General features: G+C 37.0%; 1 protein-coding gene across 1 annotated transcript; it reads left to right on the top strand.

Annotated features, from left to right (window-relative positions):
• The first annotated feature begins 80 nt into the window (after nucleotides 1-80).
• Nucleotides 81-22617, top strand: vapal (VAMP (vesicle-associated membrane protein)-associated protein A, like). The gene is made up of 6 exons (XM_084119147.1): nucleotides 81-424; nucleotides 14728-14880; nucleotides 16509-16612; nucleotides 17612-17692; nucleotides 19483-19665; nucleotides 21925-22617. Exons 1-6 carry the CDS (start codon nucleotides 367-369, stop codon nucleotides 22084-22086), a joined length of 741 nt encoding a protein of 246 aa, XP_083975273.1. The 5' UTR covers nucleotides 81-366; the 3' UTR covers nucleotides 22087-22617.
• Nucleotides 22618-22746: the final 129 nt, after the last annotated feature.

Raw genomic sequence — 22746 nt, 5'->3', positions numbered from 1 at the left:
TATGCCATAATTTAGTTTTTTTTTTTAAGTCATCATTTTGACTTTTATTCTAAATTATGAATTAGTATGTCAATAATTTTGACTTTCTAAAACGTTTAACTGTGAGAATGTTCTGGGTAAAAAGGCCACGGGGCCGAAATTACAGCTTATATTGAATTTATTTACCAATATTACGACTTAACAAATCGAGTTTAGTTTTAAAAAAAACAACAACAACGATGGATTAACAGAACGCGAACAGACCGCCCCGCGCGTCCATGTGGGAACGCGCTGCGCACTCCCGCCGCCGGCGCGCTCTCTGAGTGACTCAGTGGAAGGGTTTGGGATTGACCTCCGGAACCAACCGTCACCTTCCCGGCCAGAAACATGTCCAAACTGGAGCAAATCCTCGTCTTAGACCCTCCGAACGACCTGAAATTCAAAGGTAAGGGAGTAACGCTGACATTCAGTGGGTTCTGGTAAAGTGTAAGCGGGTTTTGTTACGCTATTATGCAGAAAAGCGGTGTGGGCCGCGTTGGATCCCCGCGCTCGATTAACTGACGAGCGGACGCTCCTGCTCGCGCGTCCCGGTCTCACAACACACAGTCAGCAGGGAGGCGACTGGACCTGGTGTCGGTTTGGGTTCGTTTGTCAGGGTTGTTTAACACTGCCACGTCATTTTAAGGGAAAAAATGCAGAAATGTAGTTGTCCAGTGCTTACGTGGATGCGATAATGAAGAAAAACCTTTGAATTAAAGTACTGTTACTGTACCGTAGTACTTCGGTATGATATATCATTTTATGAACCATAACAGTTAATATGTGCATGGTATTTTTAAAAGAAAGTCAATTCATTTCAGGTGCCATGGTACTGCCATGTTTATTTTGGAATGTACCATGGTACTTCCTTATGGAGTAGAGAAGGTATTTTATTACAAAGGTAACGTATATATCAAAGTACAGCAGCTTTACCATCTATAGCTTCTCTCGTCATATATTACTACTGTAGTACTTTATTTTTCAATCTTTTAGATGGAACCATTTTAAAATTTAAAAGTCATTTATCTTATCTAATACATATAAATGTATTTATTTTTTCCTCTCACTATAGTTATACTATAGTAATACTGTTAAATGTATTATTTATCTACTTTCTACTATAATCTACTTTTTCTTTATTTATATTCGTCAAATTTTAATCTAATTTAATCTGTTTAATAGATAATTTTTTATAATTTTAATAAAATGTTGTAATTTAACTCATTTATTTACTTAAATGATGTGTATTGTCAAAAGCGCTATACAAATAAACGAGAATTGAATTGAACTTATTTATTTTAATGTTATTATTTCAATCAAATGTTTTATTTATTTTTTATTTTATATCTTTAGGCCTATTTGTTTATTTAATTTTAATCTACTTTTTATTTATATATGCATTTATCAATTTTTGTTTATTTTAATCTAATTTAATTAGTCTTAATAGATTAATAACTAATATTTTTTAGAATTTTAATAAAAAAAATAAAAAAAACTTATTTGTTGTAGTGTTATTATTTATATTTATAATTTTTTTCTTTTTTTTCACATTTCTACGTATGTTTGCAGCCGGCGTCTCCAGACTCCAGTTTGAAAACCTCAGTACTTCTACTGTAAATACCATGGTATATCTCAAAGTACCATGACATTCCCAGCTGATACAACACTGTACAGGAGTTCGTACAGTATCAGATGGTCATAATACCTTAGGAATGGATTATTACCTTTATGTACCGCGGTATCTGCTCCAATACACCATGATGGAGCGGCTCATGTGTAGGTGGGATCATATTTGGGAGTGTTTTTACGATGGTTGGTCTGTGTTTGTTCTCTGAGGCGTCCTGGATAAATGAGTAACTAATGCTGTGATACGGCTGATTATAACGCAAGACATTCTGGGGTGTGTTTTGTGAGACTCTGGGAACAGATGATCAACCAAAACTCAATTAAATTTACTTGCTTAATGGCGAAATACTCAGCGGTGTTCGTCAGATGTAGGTTTTGTAATCCTGATCACAGTCGGACTCTTGAGACGCGACTCAGTGCTGGAATCTTCAAACTGGGGTCCCGAAAGTATGTGGAAATGTTTACAGAAAAAGTGAAATAAAATTTAAATGTAACCAAATTATAAAAAAATATATATAAATAATTACATTAAAATAAATAAGCAAATGAAAGAGTAAATAAATGAATAAATATAAATTAAATAAATATAAATGAATAAACAGTACTATAACAGTACTTTAATGAGTTAGAAAGAACATAAAATAACTTAAATATAAATTATCAATAATACTTCCCAAAAATTACATTAATTATAATATTCTAAATATGTTTAGAGAAACTGTAAAAAAAAAAAAAAAAAAAAAAAATTAAATGGATAAATACAAATTTGATATGAATAAATTAATAAAATAAATACATAAATAGCAAATATGAAAGTAAAAATTAGATAGTAATATATTAATAAAATATATAATGATGAACAGATTAAAATTAATTGTAAAAATAATTAGTAATACAACCAATAAATATATACAAATATAATGTAACATGATATTTAATATAATATAATATACAAATATAAAAATAAATAATACACAGTACAGTACTATAGTGAATAGAACCAAATTAATATTTTACACACATTTATAATATTTATTTTTCACAGTATAAATTGGGTCTTTTAAATTGGAGGAGAATAATTCAGTCTGAAGGATTGAAAACCTCTGATTATTTATTTGTCTGTAATATATCTCCTGGATCCGAACGCAGATCTGAATGTTCTGGTGTGGTTCTGTCAAAAGGTTAATAGTTAAAGGTGAATCGTTGTCATTTAGGAGTAAAATCGCAGGGGTGTTTGAATTGAGATCGAGATCTTTTAGCAATTAATTGTGTAATTTTTTGCTTTAATTGTTTAAAAGTTTGTGGTTGGTACGATTTTTTGATGCTTTGAAAGTCTCTTTTGCACATCAAGGCTGCACTTATTTGATCAAAAATACTGTAAAAATTGTGAAATATTGTTCTAATGTAAATCATCATTTTCTATGTGAATATATATATAGTAAAGTTTATTCCTGTGATCAAAGCTGAATTTTCAGCATCATTACTCCAGTCTTCAGTGTCACATGATCCTTCAGAAATCACTCTAATATGAGGATTTGATGCTCAAGAAACATTTATGATTATTATCAGTGTTGAAAACAGCTTCATATTTTATTTTTCAGGATTCTTTGATGAATAGAAAGTTCAAAAGAACAGCGTTTATTTGAAATAGAATCTTTTGTAACATTATAAATGTCTCTTTTGATCAATTTCATGCATCCTTGATGAATACAATGATTGATTTATTTTAAAGACCCCACACTTTTAAACTAGTCTAGGATCTGGTTGATTTGGGTTATTCCTTGGAATTATTAATAATGTCTTTGCATGAGAAAGACTTTGGTGAGGTTCTGGAGGCTGAGATGCAGTGCTGGACAAGGTCTTGGCAGGAGTTTGACGTGTGGCCGGACTCTCGAGACCTTCTCAAGATCTTAATCATGTTTTTTTTGGGCAAGTTCTGCTGACAGTAAGTGGCAGCATGAGATTATGATTAGAAACAGATCTTTATTTATTCCTCCTGAACTTCCTCTGATCCGGTAGCGGTGCTGTCGTTTAGGGTCATCAAGATGTCATAACTTCAGTCGTTAATACCTGTAGAAATTTCATACCACAGCAAAGACTAAATCAGTTTGTTATAATCCGTTTTCGTTTTTCACAAGTTATGTAGGATATTTAGTTTTCTAATGGAAATATTTATTTCAGCTAACGAGAACATTCACTTTAGAGCGATTGATCGTTAAAAGAGCACGATTATAGTGTTACACCAGTAGGTGGCGATACAATTAACTTTAAAGAAAATCTACTTTCCATTGAATCATTAATTCAAGAGATTCGTTCGAAAACGCTGATTCATCGAGTAATGAAGCGTGACTGAGTCATTGAATCATTCATTCAACCCGATTAACAAGAAATCATTTCAAATTAATTAAATATTTAGACAGCAATTAACATTTTGTCAGAAGAACCGTAAATGGTCAATCCCAGAATCCTCAGCGGCACAGCTCACATTTCATTTCATTCATGTTATTTATGTACATTTATGTAGGGTTTCATGCTATTAAACAAATGTTTATTGTATTTTAGGGTCACGTTCTCGCAGTTGTGAGTTTATATCTCATGATTCTAAGAAAAAAGTCAGAAATTGATTTTTTTTTTCCTCTCTCAATTTCCAAGTTTTAATTCTCACGATTTTGAGACAAAAGGTATAAACTCTTAATTGCAAGCAAAAAAAGAAAGGTCAGAATTACGAGATTAAAAGGTTGCAATTAGATTTTTTTTGTCTTGTGGTGTAAACGAGCTTCCGGAGGATCCAGTCCCAGTCATGGTGTTGTGCTGGCCGGCTCCAGAAGCGCTGATGTTCTGGGTGGGTCTTTAACCCAGTACAGACAGAAAGAGGAACCCTGAGCTAAACACAGCGTCCATCATCCCGCCGCTGCTTCTCACACTCCTGGCGGGACTCAGCGTCGTTACATCTCTACGCTAGTCCTTTAGCTTAGCCGCTAAGGGTCCTTTCACACCTACCTTGTTTGGTCTGGATTTTCTGACTTTTCAGTTTGATCCGGATCAAAATGACAGGTGTGAACCCTCCCCCGGACCACGATCCGGAATGGAAGTCTCGGTCCGGATCAAACTGAACAAAGGTTTGGTTCGTTTCTAGTGTGAACGCTTTGTCTGTATGGTTCGGACTTTCAGAACATTTACAGGAAGTTCCGGTGGTTCCCGCAGGATTGCTTGAGTCTTCTCCTCCTTTCCTGGTGGCGACGGTAAAATGTTCGCACAGCGAGGAGTCGAGGACGTTGATTTGGCGAATGTGAACACGCCTGGAGTATAGCTGGAGCTGCAGGGAGTGATGCCGTAATAATAACAGTATAGTGGCGACGATATGCGTCTGTTCATTCATTCTTGTCAAAGTTACCCGGCGAATTGACAACACGCTGACGTCAGACGCACGTCCCTTTACAGACCAATCACTGTCGAGATGCAGCCCCCACAGATGATGACGACAGGACGCAAGTACGTCACGTAAAGTGCTTTAGTGCGCTCGCATAACTGTAGGGCTGGGTACCGAGTTTCGATACTTTTTAGGTACCGATCGAATTGCCTCGATACTATCGAGTATCGAAAAATGACATGTTGTTCGGTACCAGATTTCGATACCTAAGGGGTTAAGTCGTCAACGTCAGTGCTCAAACAAATACATATGAAATGCAGAACGACACACATAAAGTCGCTCACGCACATACATGTGTAGAGTTTGCGTAACTCTACACACACGAGAAGCGCGGAACTCTCCACGCACATACTCATATGAGACGCGCGCACGCACAAACTCTCCACGCGCATACGAGACGCGAGCACACACACAAAACTCGCGCACATACTCAATGAGACGCGAGCACACACACACAAACTCTCCACGCACATATTCATGAGACGCGAGCACACACACATAATACCTTAAAGATGTGGAAAAGTCGATCAAAAGTGTGGGTACATTTCTCCAGGCTCGATGCCAACAGCGCGATGCAGTATTTGCGGTAAAATAATTGCTGCAAAGACCGGCACCACGACAGATATGATGAAGCCCTCGACAGTGCTCGGAGTAAACATAAGAGCAGCAGTTGCTTCGACTGGTAAATGAAGAGGTACCTTGTTGATCACTCTGACAGTGTTTATATTGCAATAATAACCTACTGAGTGTGCACTGCGGTTAAAAAATGTGTTGGTCAGTCAGAATCTTTTTTTTTTCAGTAAGGATGCATTAAAGTTATCAAAAGTGACATTAAAACGTGTAATGTTACAAAATATTTAGTTTTTAAATAAATGCTGTTCTTTTGACATTTTTATTCATCAAAGAATCATGAAAAAAAAATTATCATAGTTTCCAAAATATTAAGCAGCAAACTGTTTTCATATTTCTGAAGGATCATGTGACACTGAAGTAATGATTTTGAAAATTCAGCTTTGACATCACAGGAATAAATTACATTTTGAAATATATTCAAATAAGATTTTAAATTGTAATACTATTTCACAATATTACAAGTTTTACTGTATTTTTTATATATAAAAAAATTCAGCTTTGGTGAGCATGAGCTCTTTATAAAACATTTTTTGTTCCTTTGTGCTTTTTTTGTTCCTTTGTGCACTGGCTAAGGAGCATGAGTCAAACTGAAAAAATAAAACCAACATTTTCTGAGGTAATGTGTTATGTAATCTTGTTAAAATGGATTTCATAAAATTGGTATCGAAAAAAGTATCGTTAGGAACCGGTATCGAAACTGAGGTATCGAAAATGGCACCGGATCGAAAGATTTTGAACGATACCCAGCCCTACACATAACTGCAATGTCAAACCAAACCAAAACTAACCAAATGTATCAAAACATGAACTTTGGTTCTTGCCTCGGTGCGACTCTCAGGTGTGAAAACGCCCTAAATTGTCATTTGATGCCGAGTTCACACTGCACGATTTTCCCAGTAGTCGGGTCACTGTTCTTCTCACACTGCACAACTGTCTGTGGCAGGGTTGCCAGGTGCCAGCAAGATTCTCCAGCCCAAAACCTTGTCAAAACCGCAAGAATGCACAAAAAACCACAATTTTTTTTGTGTCTTGTTTCTCGTTTAAACACATGGAAATCATTAGCTTTAAAATGACCCATTTTTCGACTATCCGATTTTAGAAGCAATATTCAATCAAATGAACGCAAAAGTAGGCTGTACCTCAGTCAGACTATTCTACTATTAAACTATAAGCTTATGTTACGGAAAATAATGCGATCAACTTAGGCTATCAATGAGTGTTTATTGTCAATAAAAGTCGCTTGGAACAAAAGCATCCAGTAACATAAAAACACTGAGTGGATATATGGACATAAAAAATAACCCACTTTAACATTTCAGTTGTTTCAGAGGTCATCATGAAACATGCATATTAGGGCTGGGAGAAAAAATCCATTCACCGGTGTCACGATTTTTTTTTATGATTTTAAAATCGATTTTTTTATTACAGAATATTACAGATATTAATTCAAATTAAATTGCTTTATTTTTGCCCTTGCTTATAGACGAGGTTGACAGAAGTTAGCCACTTTCGTTTCAACAGAGGATGAAATGTGTCGTTATAGAGCTGCACGATTCATCTTTAAAAGACTGTGATCTCGATTCAAACACCCACGCGATCTTATTCTGTCTATTAAACCTTTGACAAAATCAATTTTTATCCACGCGCCCAAACCCATTTTTGCCCGCAAAATAGATTGCAGAACCGCCCAATCTGGCAACCCTGATCTGTGGGAGCATTCAGTGACGCACGTCTCCTCCGCCTTCACATCGGTCACAATCATTTAAATTTATACTTTACCTTTGCAGTTTATATAAACCACACATCTCACACATTTCAACAGGGTATCTTGCTTTATTAATATTTATTATGAGCTTCTTAAATAAACAAACTTCAGCAACATAAGGGCAGATCCTCTGAGCGCTGCCGATGACGCAGTGAAGCGACGCTCGAGTGATCAAGTATGAAAAAGCTTTCCTTCGATTCCTCCGTCCTCCTTTCCTTCCCTCGATTCATAATTCATTGGGATATAAATCAGAAAATTGACCATGTTTTTATATAATATGATAAATGAACAAACCGGCTTCAGCATATACACCGCCTTTAAAGATATGACATCTATAAATGCAATAAAATAAACACTTAAATGCGTATTTTGGATGTTTTCTGTCTACTAGTCTGAAATGTTATGGAAGCAAAATAGACTCAAAATTGCATGAAAAACATTGATTTATCTCAGGTTATATCTAAACATGTCTATCATTTATTAACTAGCCTAGCTGTTGCTCCATGACAGTATTGAGCTTAAACGAGTAACTGTGTGTACAGTAGAAGAACTGGTGCTGTCGTCTGGCGTCAGACAGAGCTCTTCCCAGTGGGAATCAGGAACGTTCACATGTTTGACCTGAAGTCACACCGTTTCTGATTAGATTTCTCTCTCATCCTTGACATGATTATGATTCCCTCCGATGCTGCTCTGATGTGAGTTTATTCACTTCTCATGTTGCGCACAACAATCCTCCTTCTCAGAAGTTCAGCAGAAGCTAATTTCCCAGGTCGAGCATCTGGCGTTCTGGACCGTGTTTACAAAAATAAGTCCATTCCTTGGCTTGATCCTGCAGGACTCCTCTAATCCACTAATGTGTGACATGCTCAGTCATAAGATCCTGGCTTTTGAAGGCTAATTGCACATCATCTCCGTTCATCTGATCCAAAAGACCAGCGGAAAAGCTGAAGCGGGATTTGATTGTGAGGAGAGATGCTGGATGTACCAAACGGTCCTGTTTTCTGTCATTTAAATGAACGCACATTTCCATGCAAACTCTGGTGGACAATATGAAGCTCATAGGCTGATATGAAATCGCGCTAATTAAACCGAAACCGAAAATTACTTAAAAAAAAAAAAAAAAAAAAGATTAATTTCTTATTTTAAATTCAATTTTATTTTATTATTATTAGAATTTTTAACTAATTTTACTGAATCTGAATTAAAAAATACAAGACATTTAAAATAACCACACTTTCATTTAAAGCAACGCAAAAAATAGGCCTATATTAAAATACTATTAAATATCAATATTTTCATATCCATATATCAATATAGTATTATAAGTCTATACAACAGAATCAGATTTAACAGATTTATTTTTTGACCAGTTATCTAAATAATGTGTAGTCCTGCAAAGCTCTTATCATCAGAGCGTGTGAGCAGATAGCAGGTGATAATTGTATAATTTGAACAATATTGTTTCACAAACGGAGGTTTTATTTCTCGCGCCGCTAATGTAATTTCTTCTGCTAACGTCGTGACACCGTCTCTGAGCGTCTTTGTACTTTACTGCGCTTCAAGCACACATGCCAACTGTAACCTAATTAGCCTCCATGTTTGCCACATTTATGGATCATATGTTTCTAATACATGTTTTGCACAGAAGAAAGTTTCTCCGGCATCTGAACGCAGTGAAACCAGGTCTGGAGTAAATCACATTACACATATCAACTCAAAGCTAGTAATTAAACCGTGTTCCTGATTGCTATAAATAAATATGAAAGTTGCATTTACCACAATGACATCACTCACCACACACACTCAAAAAAAAATAAGCTGTTGAACGAACTTGATTAAATTAAGGAAAACTTTTCCACGAAAATGAATTACATTTTTCCAACAACATCTAATTTGTTTGAAATGATTTATTGTAATCTTGTTGTATGAACTTAAAGGGATACTTCACCTCTGGAAAGATCAATGTGTATTTAAAATGGGTCATTTATGTAGAAGAAATGTGAAATTATTTTTGAATTTGGAGCTTTTGAATCGCAAAAGCGATTTTCTGAATCGCAGCGCCTGAAAATTGGTCTACGGTTAGACAAACTTAGTCCCGGTCACGTTGGAAGTTACCGAGCTGGGGACTATTTTCAGGCGCTGCGTCATATCATTACGCCTGCTGGACTCATGGTTCGGCAGCAAAGTTTCTTGATTATTACGCAGGAATGAGAGTATAGTTCCTAGCCATATCAGCCTAGAAAATAGCAACTTTACATTTTCCGTCGGTCTTGGTACACGATGTAACTACAGAAGAGTCAAGTTTTAAATAGGAAAAATATCGAAACTCTTTTGGTAATTTTTTTTGAGAGAGATGCTAATGGTCCTGTCCGATTCAATGATCTATGCTAAGCTATGCTAAAAGTGGTGCCGCCAGACCCGGAGTTCGGCTGAATGGATTCGAAAACGGTAAAACTGTTTAACTCTGGGGGAGTTGTAAAATGAGCCTATTTCCAAAAAAGTGGAGTATCCCTTTAATGCTAAATCCTGAAGTATCCCTTTAAATTCATTTAGTCATTCCTGCTAGATAAAGTTTTGTCAGGTTGACTACATTTATTTTTTGCCCTGCCTAAAATCGCCAACATTATAATTTTAGCTAATTTGACTCTACAGTTATTTCCAATGATAGAAGCTACTAGTGTTCAATTTAATTAAAACCATTTTTTACAGTGTAATATTGAATATTACTAATGCAGGACTGCGGAAGAGGTTTAATGCATGTATTAAATACACAGCCCGAAACTAAACACAGTCGCCGCTCTTCTGCATAATGGTAACCACAAAATTCAAAAACATTACAGAAAGTCCTCTAAGTTTCTAACATTACTGAATATTAAACACTAACATTAACTAACAACATCTTTCCATTTACAGAAAAACACATAAAATAACACTTTAATCCCTAAATTTACCCTCCTAATGCAGTCCCTTGCAAAGCATGCTGGGAACTACAGATCCACTGCCCAGTTAGTTGTCAACAAAAATGATTCATGTAGTTTTCACACAAATTAATTAAGTAAACTTCAGTTTTAGATATATTAGGTTGATTGAACACAATTAAATTAAGTTGTGACAAAATATTAAACAATAGTGTTACTTTAGCTTATTTTAATTCGTTAAATTTAACAAGAGGCAAACATTTATTTTTTGAGTGCACAATTTTGTTGCTTAAAATAAAATAAACGTTAATTGATTTTTTTTTTTTTTTTTTTACTAATTCACAATATTATAATATGTGACCACAAAACAAAAACATGGGTACATTTTTTTGAAATTGAGATTTATACATGATCTGAAAGCTGAATGAATGAGCTTTGCATTGATGTACGGTTTGTTATGATAGGACAATATTTGGCTGATATACAACTATTGAAAATCTGGTGCAAAAAAATCTAAACATTGAGAAAATCGTCTTTAAAGTTGTTCATTTATGTTGGCGTTTGTGCTGCATTCACTCACAAATAAATGTTTTATATATTTACAGTAGGAAATTTACTAAATATCTTCATGAAACATGATCTTTACTGAATATCCTCATGATTATTGACCCATACAGTGTATTGTTGGCTTTTGCCTCAAATAAACAGTGCTACTTGTGTCTGGTTTTGTGATCCAGGGTCACAGAGTGCGTTGCGTTTTCCCGGTGTATTGTGGGAGTGTATGGCGTGATGGGCCTTCAGTCGTACGAGGTTTAAAGACGGTCAGCTTCTTTAATTTATGACTCTCTTTAAAGACCTTTAAAGCAGTGATGCTGAAACTCCAGTAAATTGTGATTTTATGGTAATTGAGGAATTGCATGATTCAATAAGGCGTCAGCGAGCGTCTGAAACACACGAATCTTTGTGCTGGCGTGTTCGAGTCTCGTCTCGGTTTGACGTGTCGGCATCTCTGTTCTCATGACACTCGCTTATTATCATCTTTAAGCAGTGATTTGAGATTATGAGTTAAAGTAAAAATTGATGTGCAACATTGTTAACAAATGAAGAAAGAGATATTAACTTTTGTTTGTACACATTAAAATCATTACTTAATTTTTATTAGCCTAATTAATTTTAAGATGCATATATGCATGGCTTTAGGGCTTATATATGCATATTAGGGCTGCAACTTACTGTTATTTTGATTATCGATTTATTTATTTTATTTTTTTGGATCAATCAAAAAAAAAAAAATTTAAACAGTGTTATTCCTCATCCTGATCATGTGTAATATAAAGCCTGTATGAAAACTATGTTCAATATAAAGCTTATAAAAACTTAAACCTAAAAATAACTTTTTAAAGTAAAAAAGCAGATAATAAGCAAAAACAAAAGTAGGGCTGGTCCGAATACCATTTTTTGAGCTTCGAAGCTTCGGTAGTAATGAACATCGAATATTCGAAGCTTCGGAGAGAGGGGGCTGAACATATTCTTCTAAAGGCAGGAATCTCTATGTGTCTGTATCCGTTTGCATAATTATTATTTCGAGAACCGTTCATCCAATTGACTTCACACGGGAGTGCAGTGTCGCATTTGGTGCAATATATGGACATGCGAGACGACACATTCAGAATTTAAACTTTTAGTAAACTACAGAACAGCGCGAGCGGGAAGCAGCGCGCCTCACGCGGGCAGAGCTTATATTCTCCGAAAACGGACACTGCACTAGTGATATAAAACCATAGACTGTAAAAAATATAAAACGCACACACACAGGTCTGTTAAATTAAGCAATACTTTTAAGGTAGTCTAATATTTTTCTGACTAACAAATTGCTGACACAGTAAAGGGTAGATTTAAAAAAAAAAAATTAAATAAAGAAAAACGAAATTTAAATAAAGAAAAAACTAAATTTAAATAAAGAAAAAACGAAATTTAAATAATGAAAAACGAAATTTAAATAAAGAAAAAAAAAATTTAAATGAAAAACGAAATTTAAATAAAGAAAAGCGAAATTAAGTTAAATTAAAAACAAGATTAATTTAGATTGATAATAACGGGTAAACGCTAATACATTTTGTTTCTATTATTCTATTTTCCACAATGTCAAAGCAACGCAGCTTAACCCAAAACACAAGCACTTCGGTCCATACAAACTCCACTGTTCTGCTCTAGTCAGAGAACACTCCCGTCGGTTCTATTTCTAGCATGCACGTTTTCCACGTGGTTCGAGCCGCGCCTGAGACGCGTGTCTCATGCAGGCAGTGTGCAAACTCCAACCTGTTAACATGGGAGCCGAAATAAAAACGGACATGCCACGCAGCCAGTGAGTCGCCGGCCTTATTCAAGCGCGAATGAGAACCGTTTCGCGGGGGATCCAGGTGTGCAAAAAAAAAAAAAAAAAACCAATATTCGAATGTCAAATTTTCAAATCGAATACCAACCCACCGAACGATTATTCGAATATTCGGGTCCAGCCCTAAACAAAAGTACAGAATAATGTTATAATTGTGTGATTTTAATGTGAGGATGTTATGTTAATCTGTCCATATTTTGTTCAACAAAGTTCAAATATGTTCTGATTGGCTTCTAAGATTTTACCCAGAACAACACGATAGAAAATGTCATATATTGTGTGTGAATGTCCATTAGAGATGCACAATATATCGGCCACCATGTTAATATTTAATGCTATCATCATGTAAGAAAATATGGCCGATATATTAGAACCGATTATAAATAATGGATTATTTCCTTCAGATGTTCAACATGATGGTTTTGAATTGCTTGAAAAATTATTGGAAAAACTCCAAAAAAGGAAAATACAGTGAAGTGCAACACGTGCGGTCATATCGGCTACATAACATTATAGGGGTGGAACATGTATTCGTATTGAACCGAAATGGTACGGGCGTCACGGTTCGGTGCATGAATATACACGGAGAATACACGGTATAAAAATAAATAAAACTCACGTGCAAATTAATTAATGTAATGCGGAACTACTGTTAGATACGCGGGTTCTTTAGGGACACATAATCTGTAGCTCCGCCTTAGCTCTGAAGCTCCGTGGCTATAATGAACAGGCTGCGATGTCAAGATTGCAATGCTGGAATGTGTGTGTGTGTGTGTGTGTGTGTGTGAGAGGCGCGGGCGCGATCGAAAAGTGGAAACATAGAAACATACTATGTCATTTTGATCATACAGGACATCGTTCAAACTGCAAAGTGTTTACTTATATTTGTGTACACACAACATTGTGCTTTTGTCAAACTGTAAACTCTTTTCAAACTGTACAAACAAACCTACAACTGTTACCCAACCAAAATCACACACCTACTGTTTACAAGCAAAAGATATTTATCAACCCGATTTAAAAACAGTCTGTAGGTGCCATCTTTTGGACATTCATCATATTGCATTGATTTTCATTTCTTGTCCTCAAACCGAGCACTTAATCTATTTATTTTTAAGTTACACATTCTACATTGATTAAAAAAGAAAATCAAATGTTTTTAATGTTAGTATTATTTTATACAGAAATCAATTATCTATAATTCAGATGAGAATAAAGTTAGTGTTAATTAAAATTTTAAGGAAAACAAATATATTAATCTGAAATATAGCAAATTAATTTTAAATTCATTCAGGTACAATTACCAAACATATCTCAAGGTCTTTGTCTTTTTTATCAATTTAATTAATAAACTAATTATATAAAACTATTGTCAATGCACTACAAATAAACTGGTTCTATGGTTCCTTTACTTTATTAATAAAAGTTATTTAAAAAATACAAGGCTAAAGACATTTATTTTCCTCTGGTGGTCCAGCCTGAGACATGCATAAAAAAAAAAAATTGCCTTCTACATTTTTATTTTGCTTTTCCCTCCATTGTACCGAAGTTGTACCGAACCGCGATGTCTGAACCGAACCGTGACTTCTGTGTACCGTTCCACCCCTATAACGTTATAATGAGAACATCATAATTGTGTGTTTAGGACATGGCTATTAATGGTGAGACTTGTGTTTTTGTAATCAGGCTCTCAAAGTCATACAAGGTTTATTGGCCAATATATCGGTTATCGGCTTTTCCAATATAAAGAGTTATCGGTATTGGCCGAAATGTTACGTTGCACCCCTAATGTTCGTGACCCCTAATGTTCGTGACCCCTAATGTTCGTGACCCCTAATGTTCGTGACCCCTAATGTTCGTGACCCCTAATGTTCGTGACCCCTAATGTTCGTGACCCTAATGTTCGTGAGTTCCTGTTGTGATGTTCTGCTCCTCTTCTCAGGTCCTTTCACAGATGTCGTCACTGCTAACCTGAAGCTAAAGAATCCTTCAGAGAAGAAAGTATGTTTCAAAGTGAAGACCACAGCGCCGCGCAGATACTGCGTACGACCCAACAGCGGGATCATCGAGCCCGGAGCCACGCTCACCATCTCAGGTCAGAACCGTAGACTGTACAAACATTTCTGTTTCTGTTTCTGAAGAGCGTTCTTGAAGCCCAAAGTGGCCGGCCGTCGCCATCTTGGCTGCGCGTCATTCCCGTATAAACGAAAATGTGCAGCGAGGCGGATTAGCGGAGGTGACGTGATGCTAACAGACAGCAGACAAACGGCTATTAGTGACATCAGCGGCAATCCACCTGTCACTCAAGTGGCCACGCCCTTAATTATGCAGAACTTTAAGGCTTAATATAATTTAAACGGATGAGTTATAAAATAATTCACTCCCCTCACAATCGTCATAAAGGGCAAAATTAGCTATATAGACCAAAAACATATTTTTTTATGCTGTAAAGTTGGGCATTTTAACATGCAGGTCTATGAGATTGACTCTCTTTTGGAGCCGGTCTCTAGTGGCCAGTCGCTGAACTGCAGTTTAAGTCACTTCAGTGTTGATTCAAGAGAGAGAGGAAGTTTGACACTTGGTTATAATTCAGGACCCTAAGTATTCAGCCAGAAAAGAACATTCATTTTCTAAGGGAACGGTTTGGGAGGGCCGAAATTGTTGGCCAAGATGGTGGTCTTTAATTCGTGCTTCTCCGACGGCACTTTTTAGCCAGGGTTATTATAGTTAACTTAAGCTAAAACCATAAAAAATGCTGCAGGAGAGTTTTAGGATTTTTAGGCAAAGGGCAATTCCACGCAAAACTGTCACATCCATAACGCCAACTAAATACAATGGCATTGGGCTGGCGTTATGGATGTGACAGTTTTGCGTGGAATTGCCCCAAACCGTTCTTAAGTTATAAGCAAAAAATGTTTTTCATATAATTTTTCATATCTCCTGACCAGTAGGTGGCGCTGTGCCGAAACGCTGCATGTAGCCTCAGATAATGCTTTTGGTGACATGCACCAATTTTCGTCTCAATACACTAAAGTTTTTAAAGTTAAATGGGAAAACAAAATAACTTGCGTTACTTATTTGAAAAACTAACTCCGATATTATGTCGAATTCTTGCAGAAGTACATGGGGAAAAATATTGATTCGTGGCTTTTCAGAATCGATATCGAATCGACCACATTTAAAAAAAAGAAGAATAAAAGCGTTTAATCAAAACATGTATTTTATTTGCCCAGCCCTACATGTGCCCCGTGCTTTACAGTCCAGGATTAGTGTGAAGAACAGACACGAGTCTAAACTGATATTTCCTGAAAATCATCCACAAACATCCATCATTGATTCAGTGAGTCAAACTTCAGTGAGCGAATCATTCAGAATCTTTTTTCTCCAGTGATTGAACAGAAGAATGAATCAGACATCAGTGCCTCGCTCATAAACTCATGAATACGGCAGTGAATATTGACTTCCTCAAAGCATTATTGTTCTTTTTGAAGCTTTAAAACTTCATTCATTATGATTGAAGATCTTCAAAATCTCTCCATTTGTTCCACTGAAGAAAGTTAGTTATGTGAGCTTTTACTATTGTCATATTTAGATTATTTACTGTTTCTTATGCAAAATTATATAGTTTTGAGTTTTAATTGTGTGCAGATTAGTCCAGACCGTGTGTATTACTCGAGTGTTTAGAAATGCGGTTAATATTGTTAATGCTTGTGTTTGTCTCAGTTATGCTGCAGCCGTTTGATTACGACCCCAACGAGAAAAGCAAACACAAGTTCATGGTACAGGCCATCTTCGCCCCGGGAACCCTCGCAGACACAGAAGCCTTGGTGAGTGTGTGTGAGTGTGTGAGTGTGAGTGTGAGTGATTGTGTGAGTGTGAGTGTGAGTGTGAGTGTGAGTGCGTGAGTGTGAGTGCGTGAGTGTGAGTGCGTGAGTGTGAGTGCGTGAGTGTGAGTGCGTGAGTGTGAGTGCGTGAGTGTGAGTGCGTGAGTGTGAGTGCGTGAGTGTGAGTGCGTGAGTGTGAGTGCGTGAGTGTGAGTGCGTGAGTGTGAGTGCGTGAGTGTGAGTGCGTGAGTGTGAGTGCGTGAGTGTGAGTGCGTGAGTGTGAGTGCGTGAGTGTGAGTGCGTGAGTGTGAGTGCGTGAGTGTGAGTGCGTGAGTGTGAGTGCGTGAGTGTGAGTGCGTGAGTGTGAGTGCGTGAGTGTGAGTGTGAGTGCGTGAGTGTGAGTGCGTGAGTGCGTGAGCGTGAGTGCGTGAGCGTGAGTGCGTGAGCGCGAGTGCGTGAGTGCGAGTGCGTGAGTGCGAGTGCGTGAGTGCGAGTGCGTGAGTGCGAGTGCGTGAGTGCGAGTGCGTGAGTGCGAGTGCGTGAGTGTGAGTGCGAGTGATTGTGTGTGTGTGAGAGTGAGTGTGTGTGTGACTGTGTGTGTGTGTGTGTGTGAGAGTGACTGTGTGTGTGAGAGTGAGTGAGTGTGTGTGTGTGTGTGTGTGTGTGTGTGTGTGAGAGTGACTGTGTGTGTGAGAGTGACTGTGTGTGTGAGTGACTGTGTGTGTGAGAGTGACTGTGTGTGTGAGTGTGTGTGAGAGTGTATGTGTGTGTGAGAGTGTGTGTGTGTGTGTGTAGAGCTGCTGTAACTGCATGTTCACACCAGCTGATGGCAGCAAACACCCTTTAGCTCAGTTGTTTTAGCCTGACATGAAATGAAAATCGAATTAATAATGCAGTGGTTGTCCACACACTGTGTGTGTGTGTGTGTGTGTGTGTGTGTGTGTGTGTGTGTGTGTGTGTGTGTCAGTGGTTGATGAATTGCCTGTTCTTCATGTGTTTCAGTGGAAAGACGCGAAACCAGATGAGCTCATGGATTCCAAACTCAGATGCGTGTTTGAGCTGCCGTCTGAAAACGATAAAGTGGTGAGTGTGTGTGTGTGTGTGTGTGTGTGAGTGAGTGTGTGTGTGTGTGTGTGTGTGTGTGTGTGTGTGGTTCAGAGACACGGCAGGGAGGGGACGAGAGCGTGTGTATTTCACTCCACCCTCTTACATGCTTCTGTAAACTGAGTTATAACCGTGCTTTAACAGCAGAAAGAGCTCGACTCAGAACATTCACACTTATTTTTAAAGTGCTGTAAGTGATTTTATTTTCCTGGAATATTTCCTGAAATTCAATTTTAAAAATTAAATTTGAGATCATAAAAAGTCTTAAATGGTAAAACCAAAAGCTTTGATCAAATAAATGCAACCGCTGCGTGTTCAAAATCAAAATGCGACACTGTTTTGGCATTTTTTATAATTAGAAACATTATTTAACACATTCAATATATAGATTTTACTAGAACATAAGTTTATTGCCATTCTTTAAACATTATCGTATCATGTTTTGTTTTAATGTTCCAAAATGAATAAATATTAGTATTTTAAAATTATTTTATTTTTCCTAGTTCATATTTTTTATTTTATGGTGAAAATATATTATTTCTTATTTTTCTTTTTTTAACTAATATTTAATAATAATAATATTAATAATAATTAAAAAGTCATATTCATATATAATCACACAATTTTTGGGCAAATTATGCAGCCCAACAGATAAATCAGTGTTATTTTAATATCATTGAGATAAAAGAAATGTGCATATTTTAAAATGTATTACACATTGTTTTTTAATGTTTTGAATTAGTTTTTAACGTTAGTATTTTTGTTGTTTTTGTCATTTTTATTAGTTATTGTTTATATATATATATATATATATATATATAAATAGTTTTTATTAATTTTTATTTCAGTTTTAGTTACTTTAGTACCTCAAGTTAAACTAAATGAAAATGAGAAATGCTGCTTTGACAGCTAGCTGAAATAAATATGATATATATATATATTTTATATGTATTATTTTTTTGTATTTTTTATTTCATTTCAGTTCATGTTTGTTTATATCAAGTAATACACTTTTTTTTATGGTTTTAGCTAACTATAATAACCCTGTAAGCCACTTTAGATAAAACCATCTACAAAATGAATAAATGTAAATAAGCACAGCAAACCTAGAGCGAGTTCATTTCATTTTTATCCTCTAAACTGTGCAGCCCTAATATACACACACACGCATCACTTCCTGTTTCTCCGCTGCGTCCCAGCGCTCTAAGGCCAGGACTGTTTCCCACTGGATCAGTGCCGCTCCGGCTTTGGCCTGGACGAAGATCCGCTCGCCGGTGTCCAACCGGCCGCCACACATTCCCACCACAGCCAGTGTTAGATCCCGGAGCACTGCAGGGTCAGAGGTCAAGGGTCAGAGCAGGCAGGACACGTGCTCAGGCCAGAGAACCTTTAGTAGGGTAGGTCAAAGGTCAGCAGGGTCAGCAGGAGAAACATGGCAAGTCAAGTCACCTTTATAAAGATACTTGTATATAATCACACGCATATTTAAATAATCACAGGTCTAGAAATCAGACATTTTAAATGAGGCTTCCTCGTATATCCAGGTTTTCCAAGCTTCTTTAAGTCCAGTCACATTTATTTATATAGCGCTTTTTACAGTACAGAGTGTTTCACAGCAGCTTTACAGAGATAACAGGAAAATAATGTGACAAAGTTTGTTTCTAGAAGAAAATAGCGTCACAGTCCAGCTTAAGTAAGTTCTGGGATGTAAAAAAGTTATTAATTTAGTTCATTTTTATATATATGTGTATGTTCCCGTTCTCCTCCAGAACGACGTCGACGCTCCTGTTAAATCTGCTAGCGTGCTAAACTCCTCTAAAGTGGACGGGTCGCTGCCACCCAAACCCGTGAGCGCCGCCCTGGACGACTCGGAGAAGAAGAAGGTTCTGGAGGAGTGCAAACGCTTGCAGTCCGAGGCCATCAAGCTGAACGAGGAGAACCGCCAGCTCAAGGTGAAGCAGGAGTCACACTTACTCTTGTGTAGGGCTGGGGCACAAAACAGGCTCACATGGGGCAATTTTTTTAAATTGAGATACATAATCTGTAGGCTGAATAAATAAGCTTTCCATTGATGTATGTTTGTTAGGATAGGACAATATTTGGCTGAGATACAACTATTGAACATCTGGAATCTGAGGGTGCAAGAATCTAAACATTGAGAAAATCTCCTTTAAAGTTGTTCATGTTTTAACAGCAGAGGGCGCTCTAGGCTAGTTTTAACAGCAGATGTTTCTAAAGCACACCGTGCCATCTACTGTTAAACACTAAACTCAGAATCCATTCAAGAGAAACTTAAGAGCTGACAAGTTTGATTAATTTCCATGAATTGGTTCAAACATTGAATTGAACCAGCACGGGATATTTTTTGGGATGCACCGATATGAAAACTTTGGCCGATAGCCAATAATTCTTTATATTTGAAAGCCGATAATCGATATATTGGCCGATAAATCCAAATTTTTATATAGTTTTTGAGAGCCTGATTACAAGTTTCACCATTTTAAAGCCATATTCCAAACACACAATTATGATGTTCTCATTATAATTTTATGTATCTGATATGACAGACTTGCACTTTACTGTATTTCCCTTTTTTGAAGTGATTTCAATCATATTTCAAGCAATTCAAAACCATCATGTTGAACAGTGCAAATCTGAAGTGTCTCAGCTGAAGGAAATGATCTATTATTTATCAGCTTTAATATATTGGCCAAATAACAATAATATAAAAAATTAGAGATGCACCGATTGATCGACTGGTGACCGGAATTGGCCGATTTTCACGTGATTGGCCGTGATTGGCCATGACCGGCCGGTCAGTCTGACATATGCCGGTCAAATGCACTCGGGCGATGCACTTTTGATACAACTTCTGATGTTCAAAAGTTTTAACCGTTTCAAATGTGAATTTTGAACTAGTGGTGGCGCTATAGAGTTGCTGCTAGAAAACCCAAAGTTGGTCAGATTACTATTCATTACCATCACTACAAGTGTACCAATTTACACCATTGTCCAACTTACTGTTCATAAGAGGCTTCCGCACCGGATAGTTCTAGGAACGAGCCACCAGTGTTTCCCCGAGAACTAGCGGTTCCCACAGGAACGTTTTCCTGGTTGCATTCGCACCGCCAGTAGGAACTCTGAAGTGACGTTGTTGGGACTTTTATTTTGACGGCGCTGAGAACGACTGAGCTCACAGCGCTCGCATTCTCCTGTTTATTAGTTTACGATCTGTCTAATACATCTTTAGATAGAACTGCGTTTCCATTACAGATTTGCGCAAAACTTTTGAGATTTTTTTTTCTTTCTTTTTTTTCTTTTTTTTTCTAAATGTCGACAAAAAACTATTTCGAAATGACGCTGTTTCCATAAACTGATATTATGCGACTAAAACTTAATTTTTTCCTGTCGCGAAGTAAAATCATTCCAAAAACCATGGCAACGGACGTTGGTAGGTTTATGTACTATATCCCTATGACTTTTTTGCGATAAATGCGAGTTTTTGCGAAATTGACGTTTCCATTGGGCGTATTTTCAATTCGCAATTTCAATTTGAAAAAAAATATAATATTTGTATTTTGAGTAGTTTATGTATGGTTTTCAGTGGGTTTTTGGTGATTTCAGGGTGGTCCTAGGTGATTATAGGTGAATTTTTTTATTTTTTTATTTGGTTTTTGATCGTTGTTTATGGTTTTGAGTAGTTTATGTGTGATTTCCGGTGGTTTTTGATGGTTTTGGGTAATTTTAGGTAGTTTTTGTTTGTTTTAACTTGGTTTTTACTTGTTTCTTATAGTTTTGAGTAGTTTATGTGTGGTTTCCGGTGATTTTTAGTGGTTTTAAGGTGGTTTTGGGTGATTTTAGTTGTTTCTGGTGTATTTTTTGAAATTTTTTATGGTTTTATGTGTGGTTTTCAACGGTTCATTGGTGATTGAATGGAATTTTGTCAAGGATAGTTCCTATAGCGCTGGTTTAGACCCGAATCTCAAGTAGGAGCTCAATTAGTTCCTCCAAAGCTAAAATAGTTCCTAGTTCCTGCGGTGCGAAAGCTCCCATTGACTCCCATTGGATAAAGTTGAATAACATTTGCATTTCCAATAGGAGCCGAAAGAGTGTTTCCCTCTGTGACTGAACACGATGGTGACCGGCCTAATCCCATGATGCATCTCTTCATCGGATAAACTAATGCTGTTTTTGTTTGTGTTCGTCATCAGGACGAGGGTTTGAGACTGAGAAAGTTCCAGCGCAGCGAACACGCGACGACCAATTCCAGGCCTCCGATTGGACGAGAGTCCGCAACCAGTTCGCTCCCTTCACTCCTGGTCGTCATCGCCGCCATCTTCATCGGATTCTTCCTCGGAAAGTTCATCCTGTAGACGAAGGCGGATGTGACGAACGGTTTCGACACGAGCGATCGATGGTGTTGACGAAGTTTGGCCCGCATCATCATCATCATCATCATCATCACCCCCCCGACGGGCCGACCAGCGACTCCATCTTTGTTTGTTTTGGTTCACATGCTGTTTTGTGTCGAGGAGTGGACGTTATGAACTGGTTCATTAGGACGGATGAAGGCGAATCTTCCCCCCAAACCCCCATCTTAGTTTTACTAAAACGATTGAAAAGTGTAAATGTCATCATTTTTAATCCTTCCATCCAAAACAAAAGCGCATGTGCTGATGATGTCATCAACGGTCGACCGAGCGACACGGGTGCCTCCTTTCCTTCACGTGTACATTTGTTCTTCTTCTCTGTTCCTAACAATACCAATGCAGACTGTTTTATTACTGTAATTATCATTTATGAATTATATTATTAATGTACTTTCTTCTCTGAACTGCATTTATCCACACAAATGTTCACTGACGTACTAGACGACATTGAAGAAATAAACGGGAAAAAATATATATGCATTTTGTGTGTCTTTTATTTGCTGTTCATATTCCTCAAAGTTGCACTTTGGTATTGCAGTAAATTCATGTTTGACTTGGTAAATCTGGTCTGATCTGCCTTGCGTATGTTTAAAGTCCCCCTGT

This window comes from Abramis brama, assembly GCF_963993115.1.
Source record: "Abramis brama genome assembly, chromosome: 7".
NCBI lineage: Eukaryota > Metazoa > Chordata > Actinopteri > Cypriniformes > Leuciscidae > Abramis > Abramis brama.
This window is presented reverse-complemented; position numbering and strand designations above follow the sequence as displayed.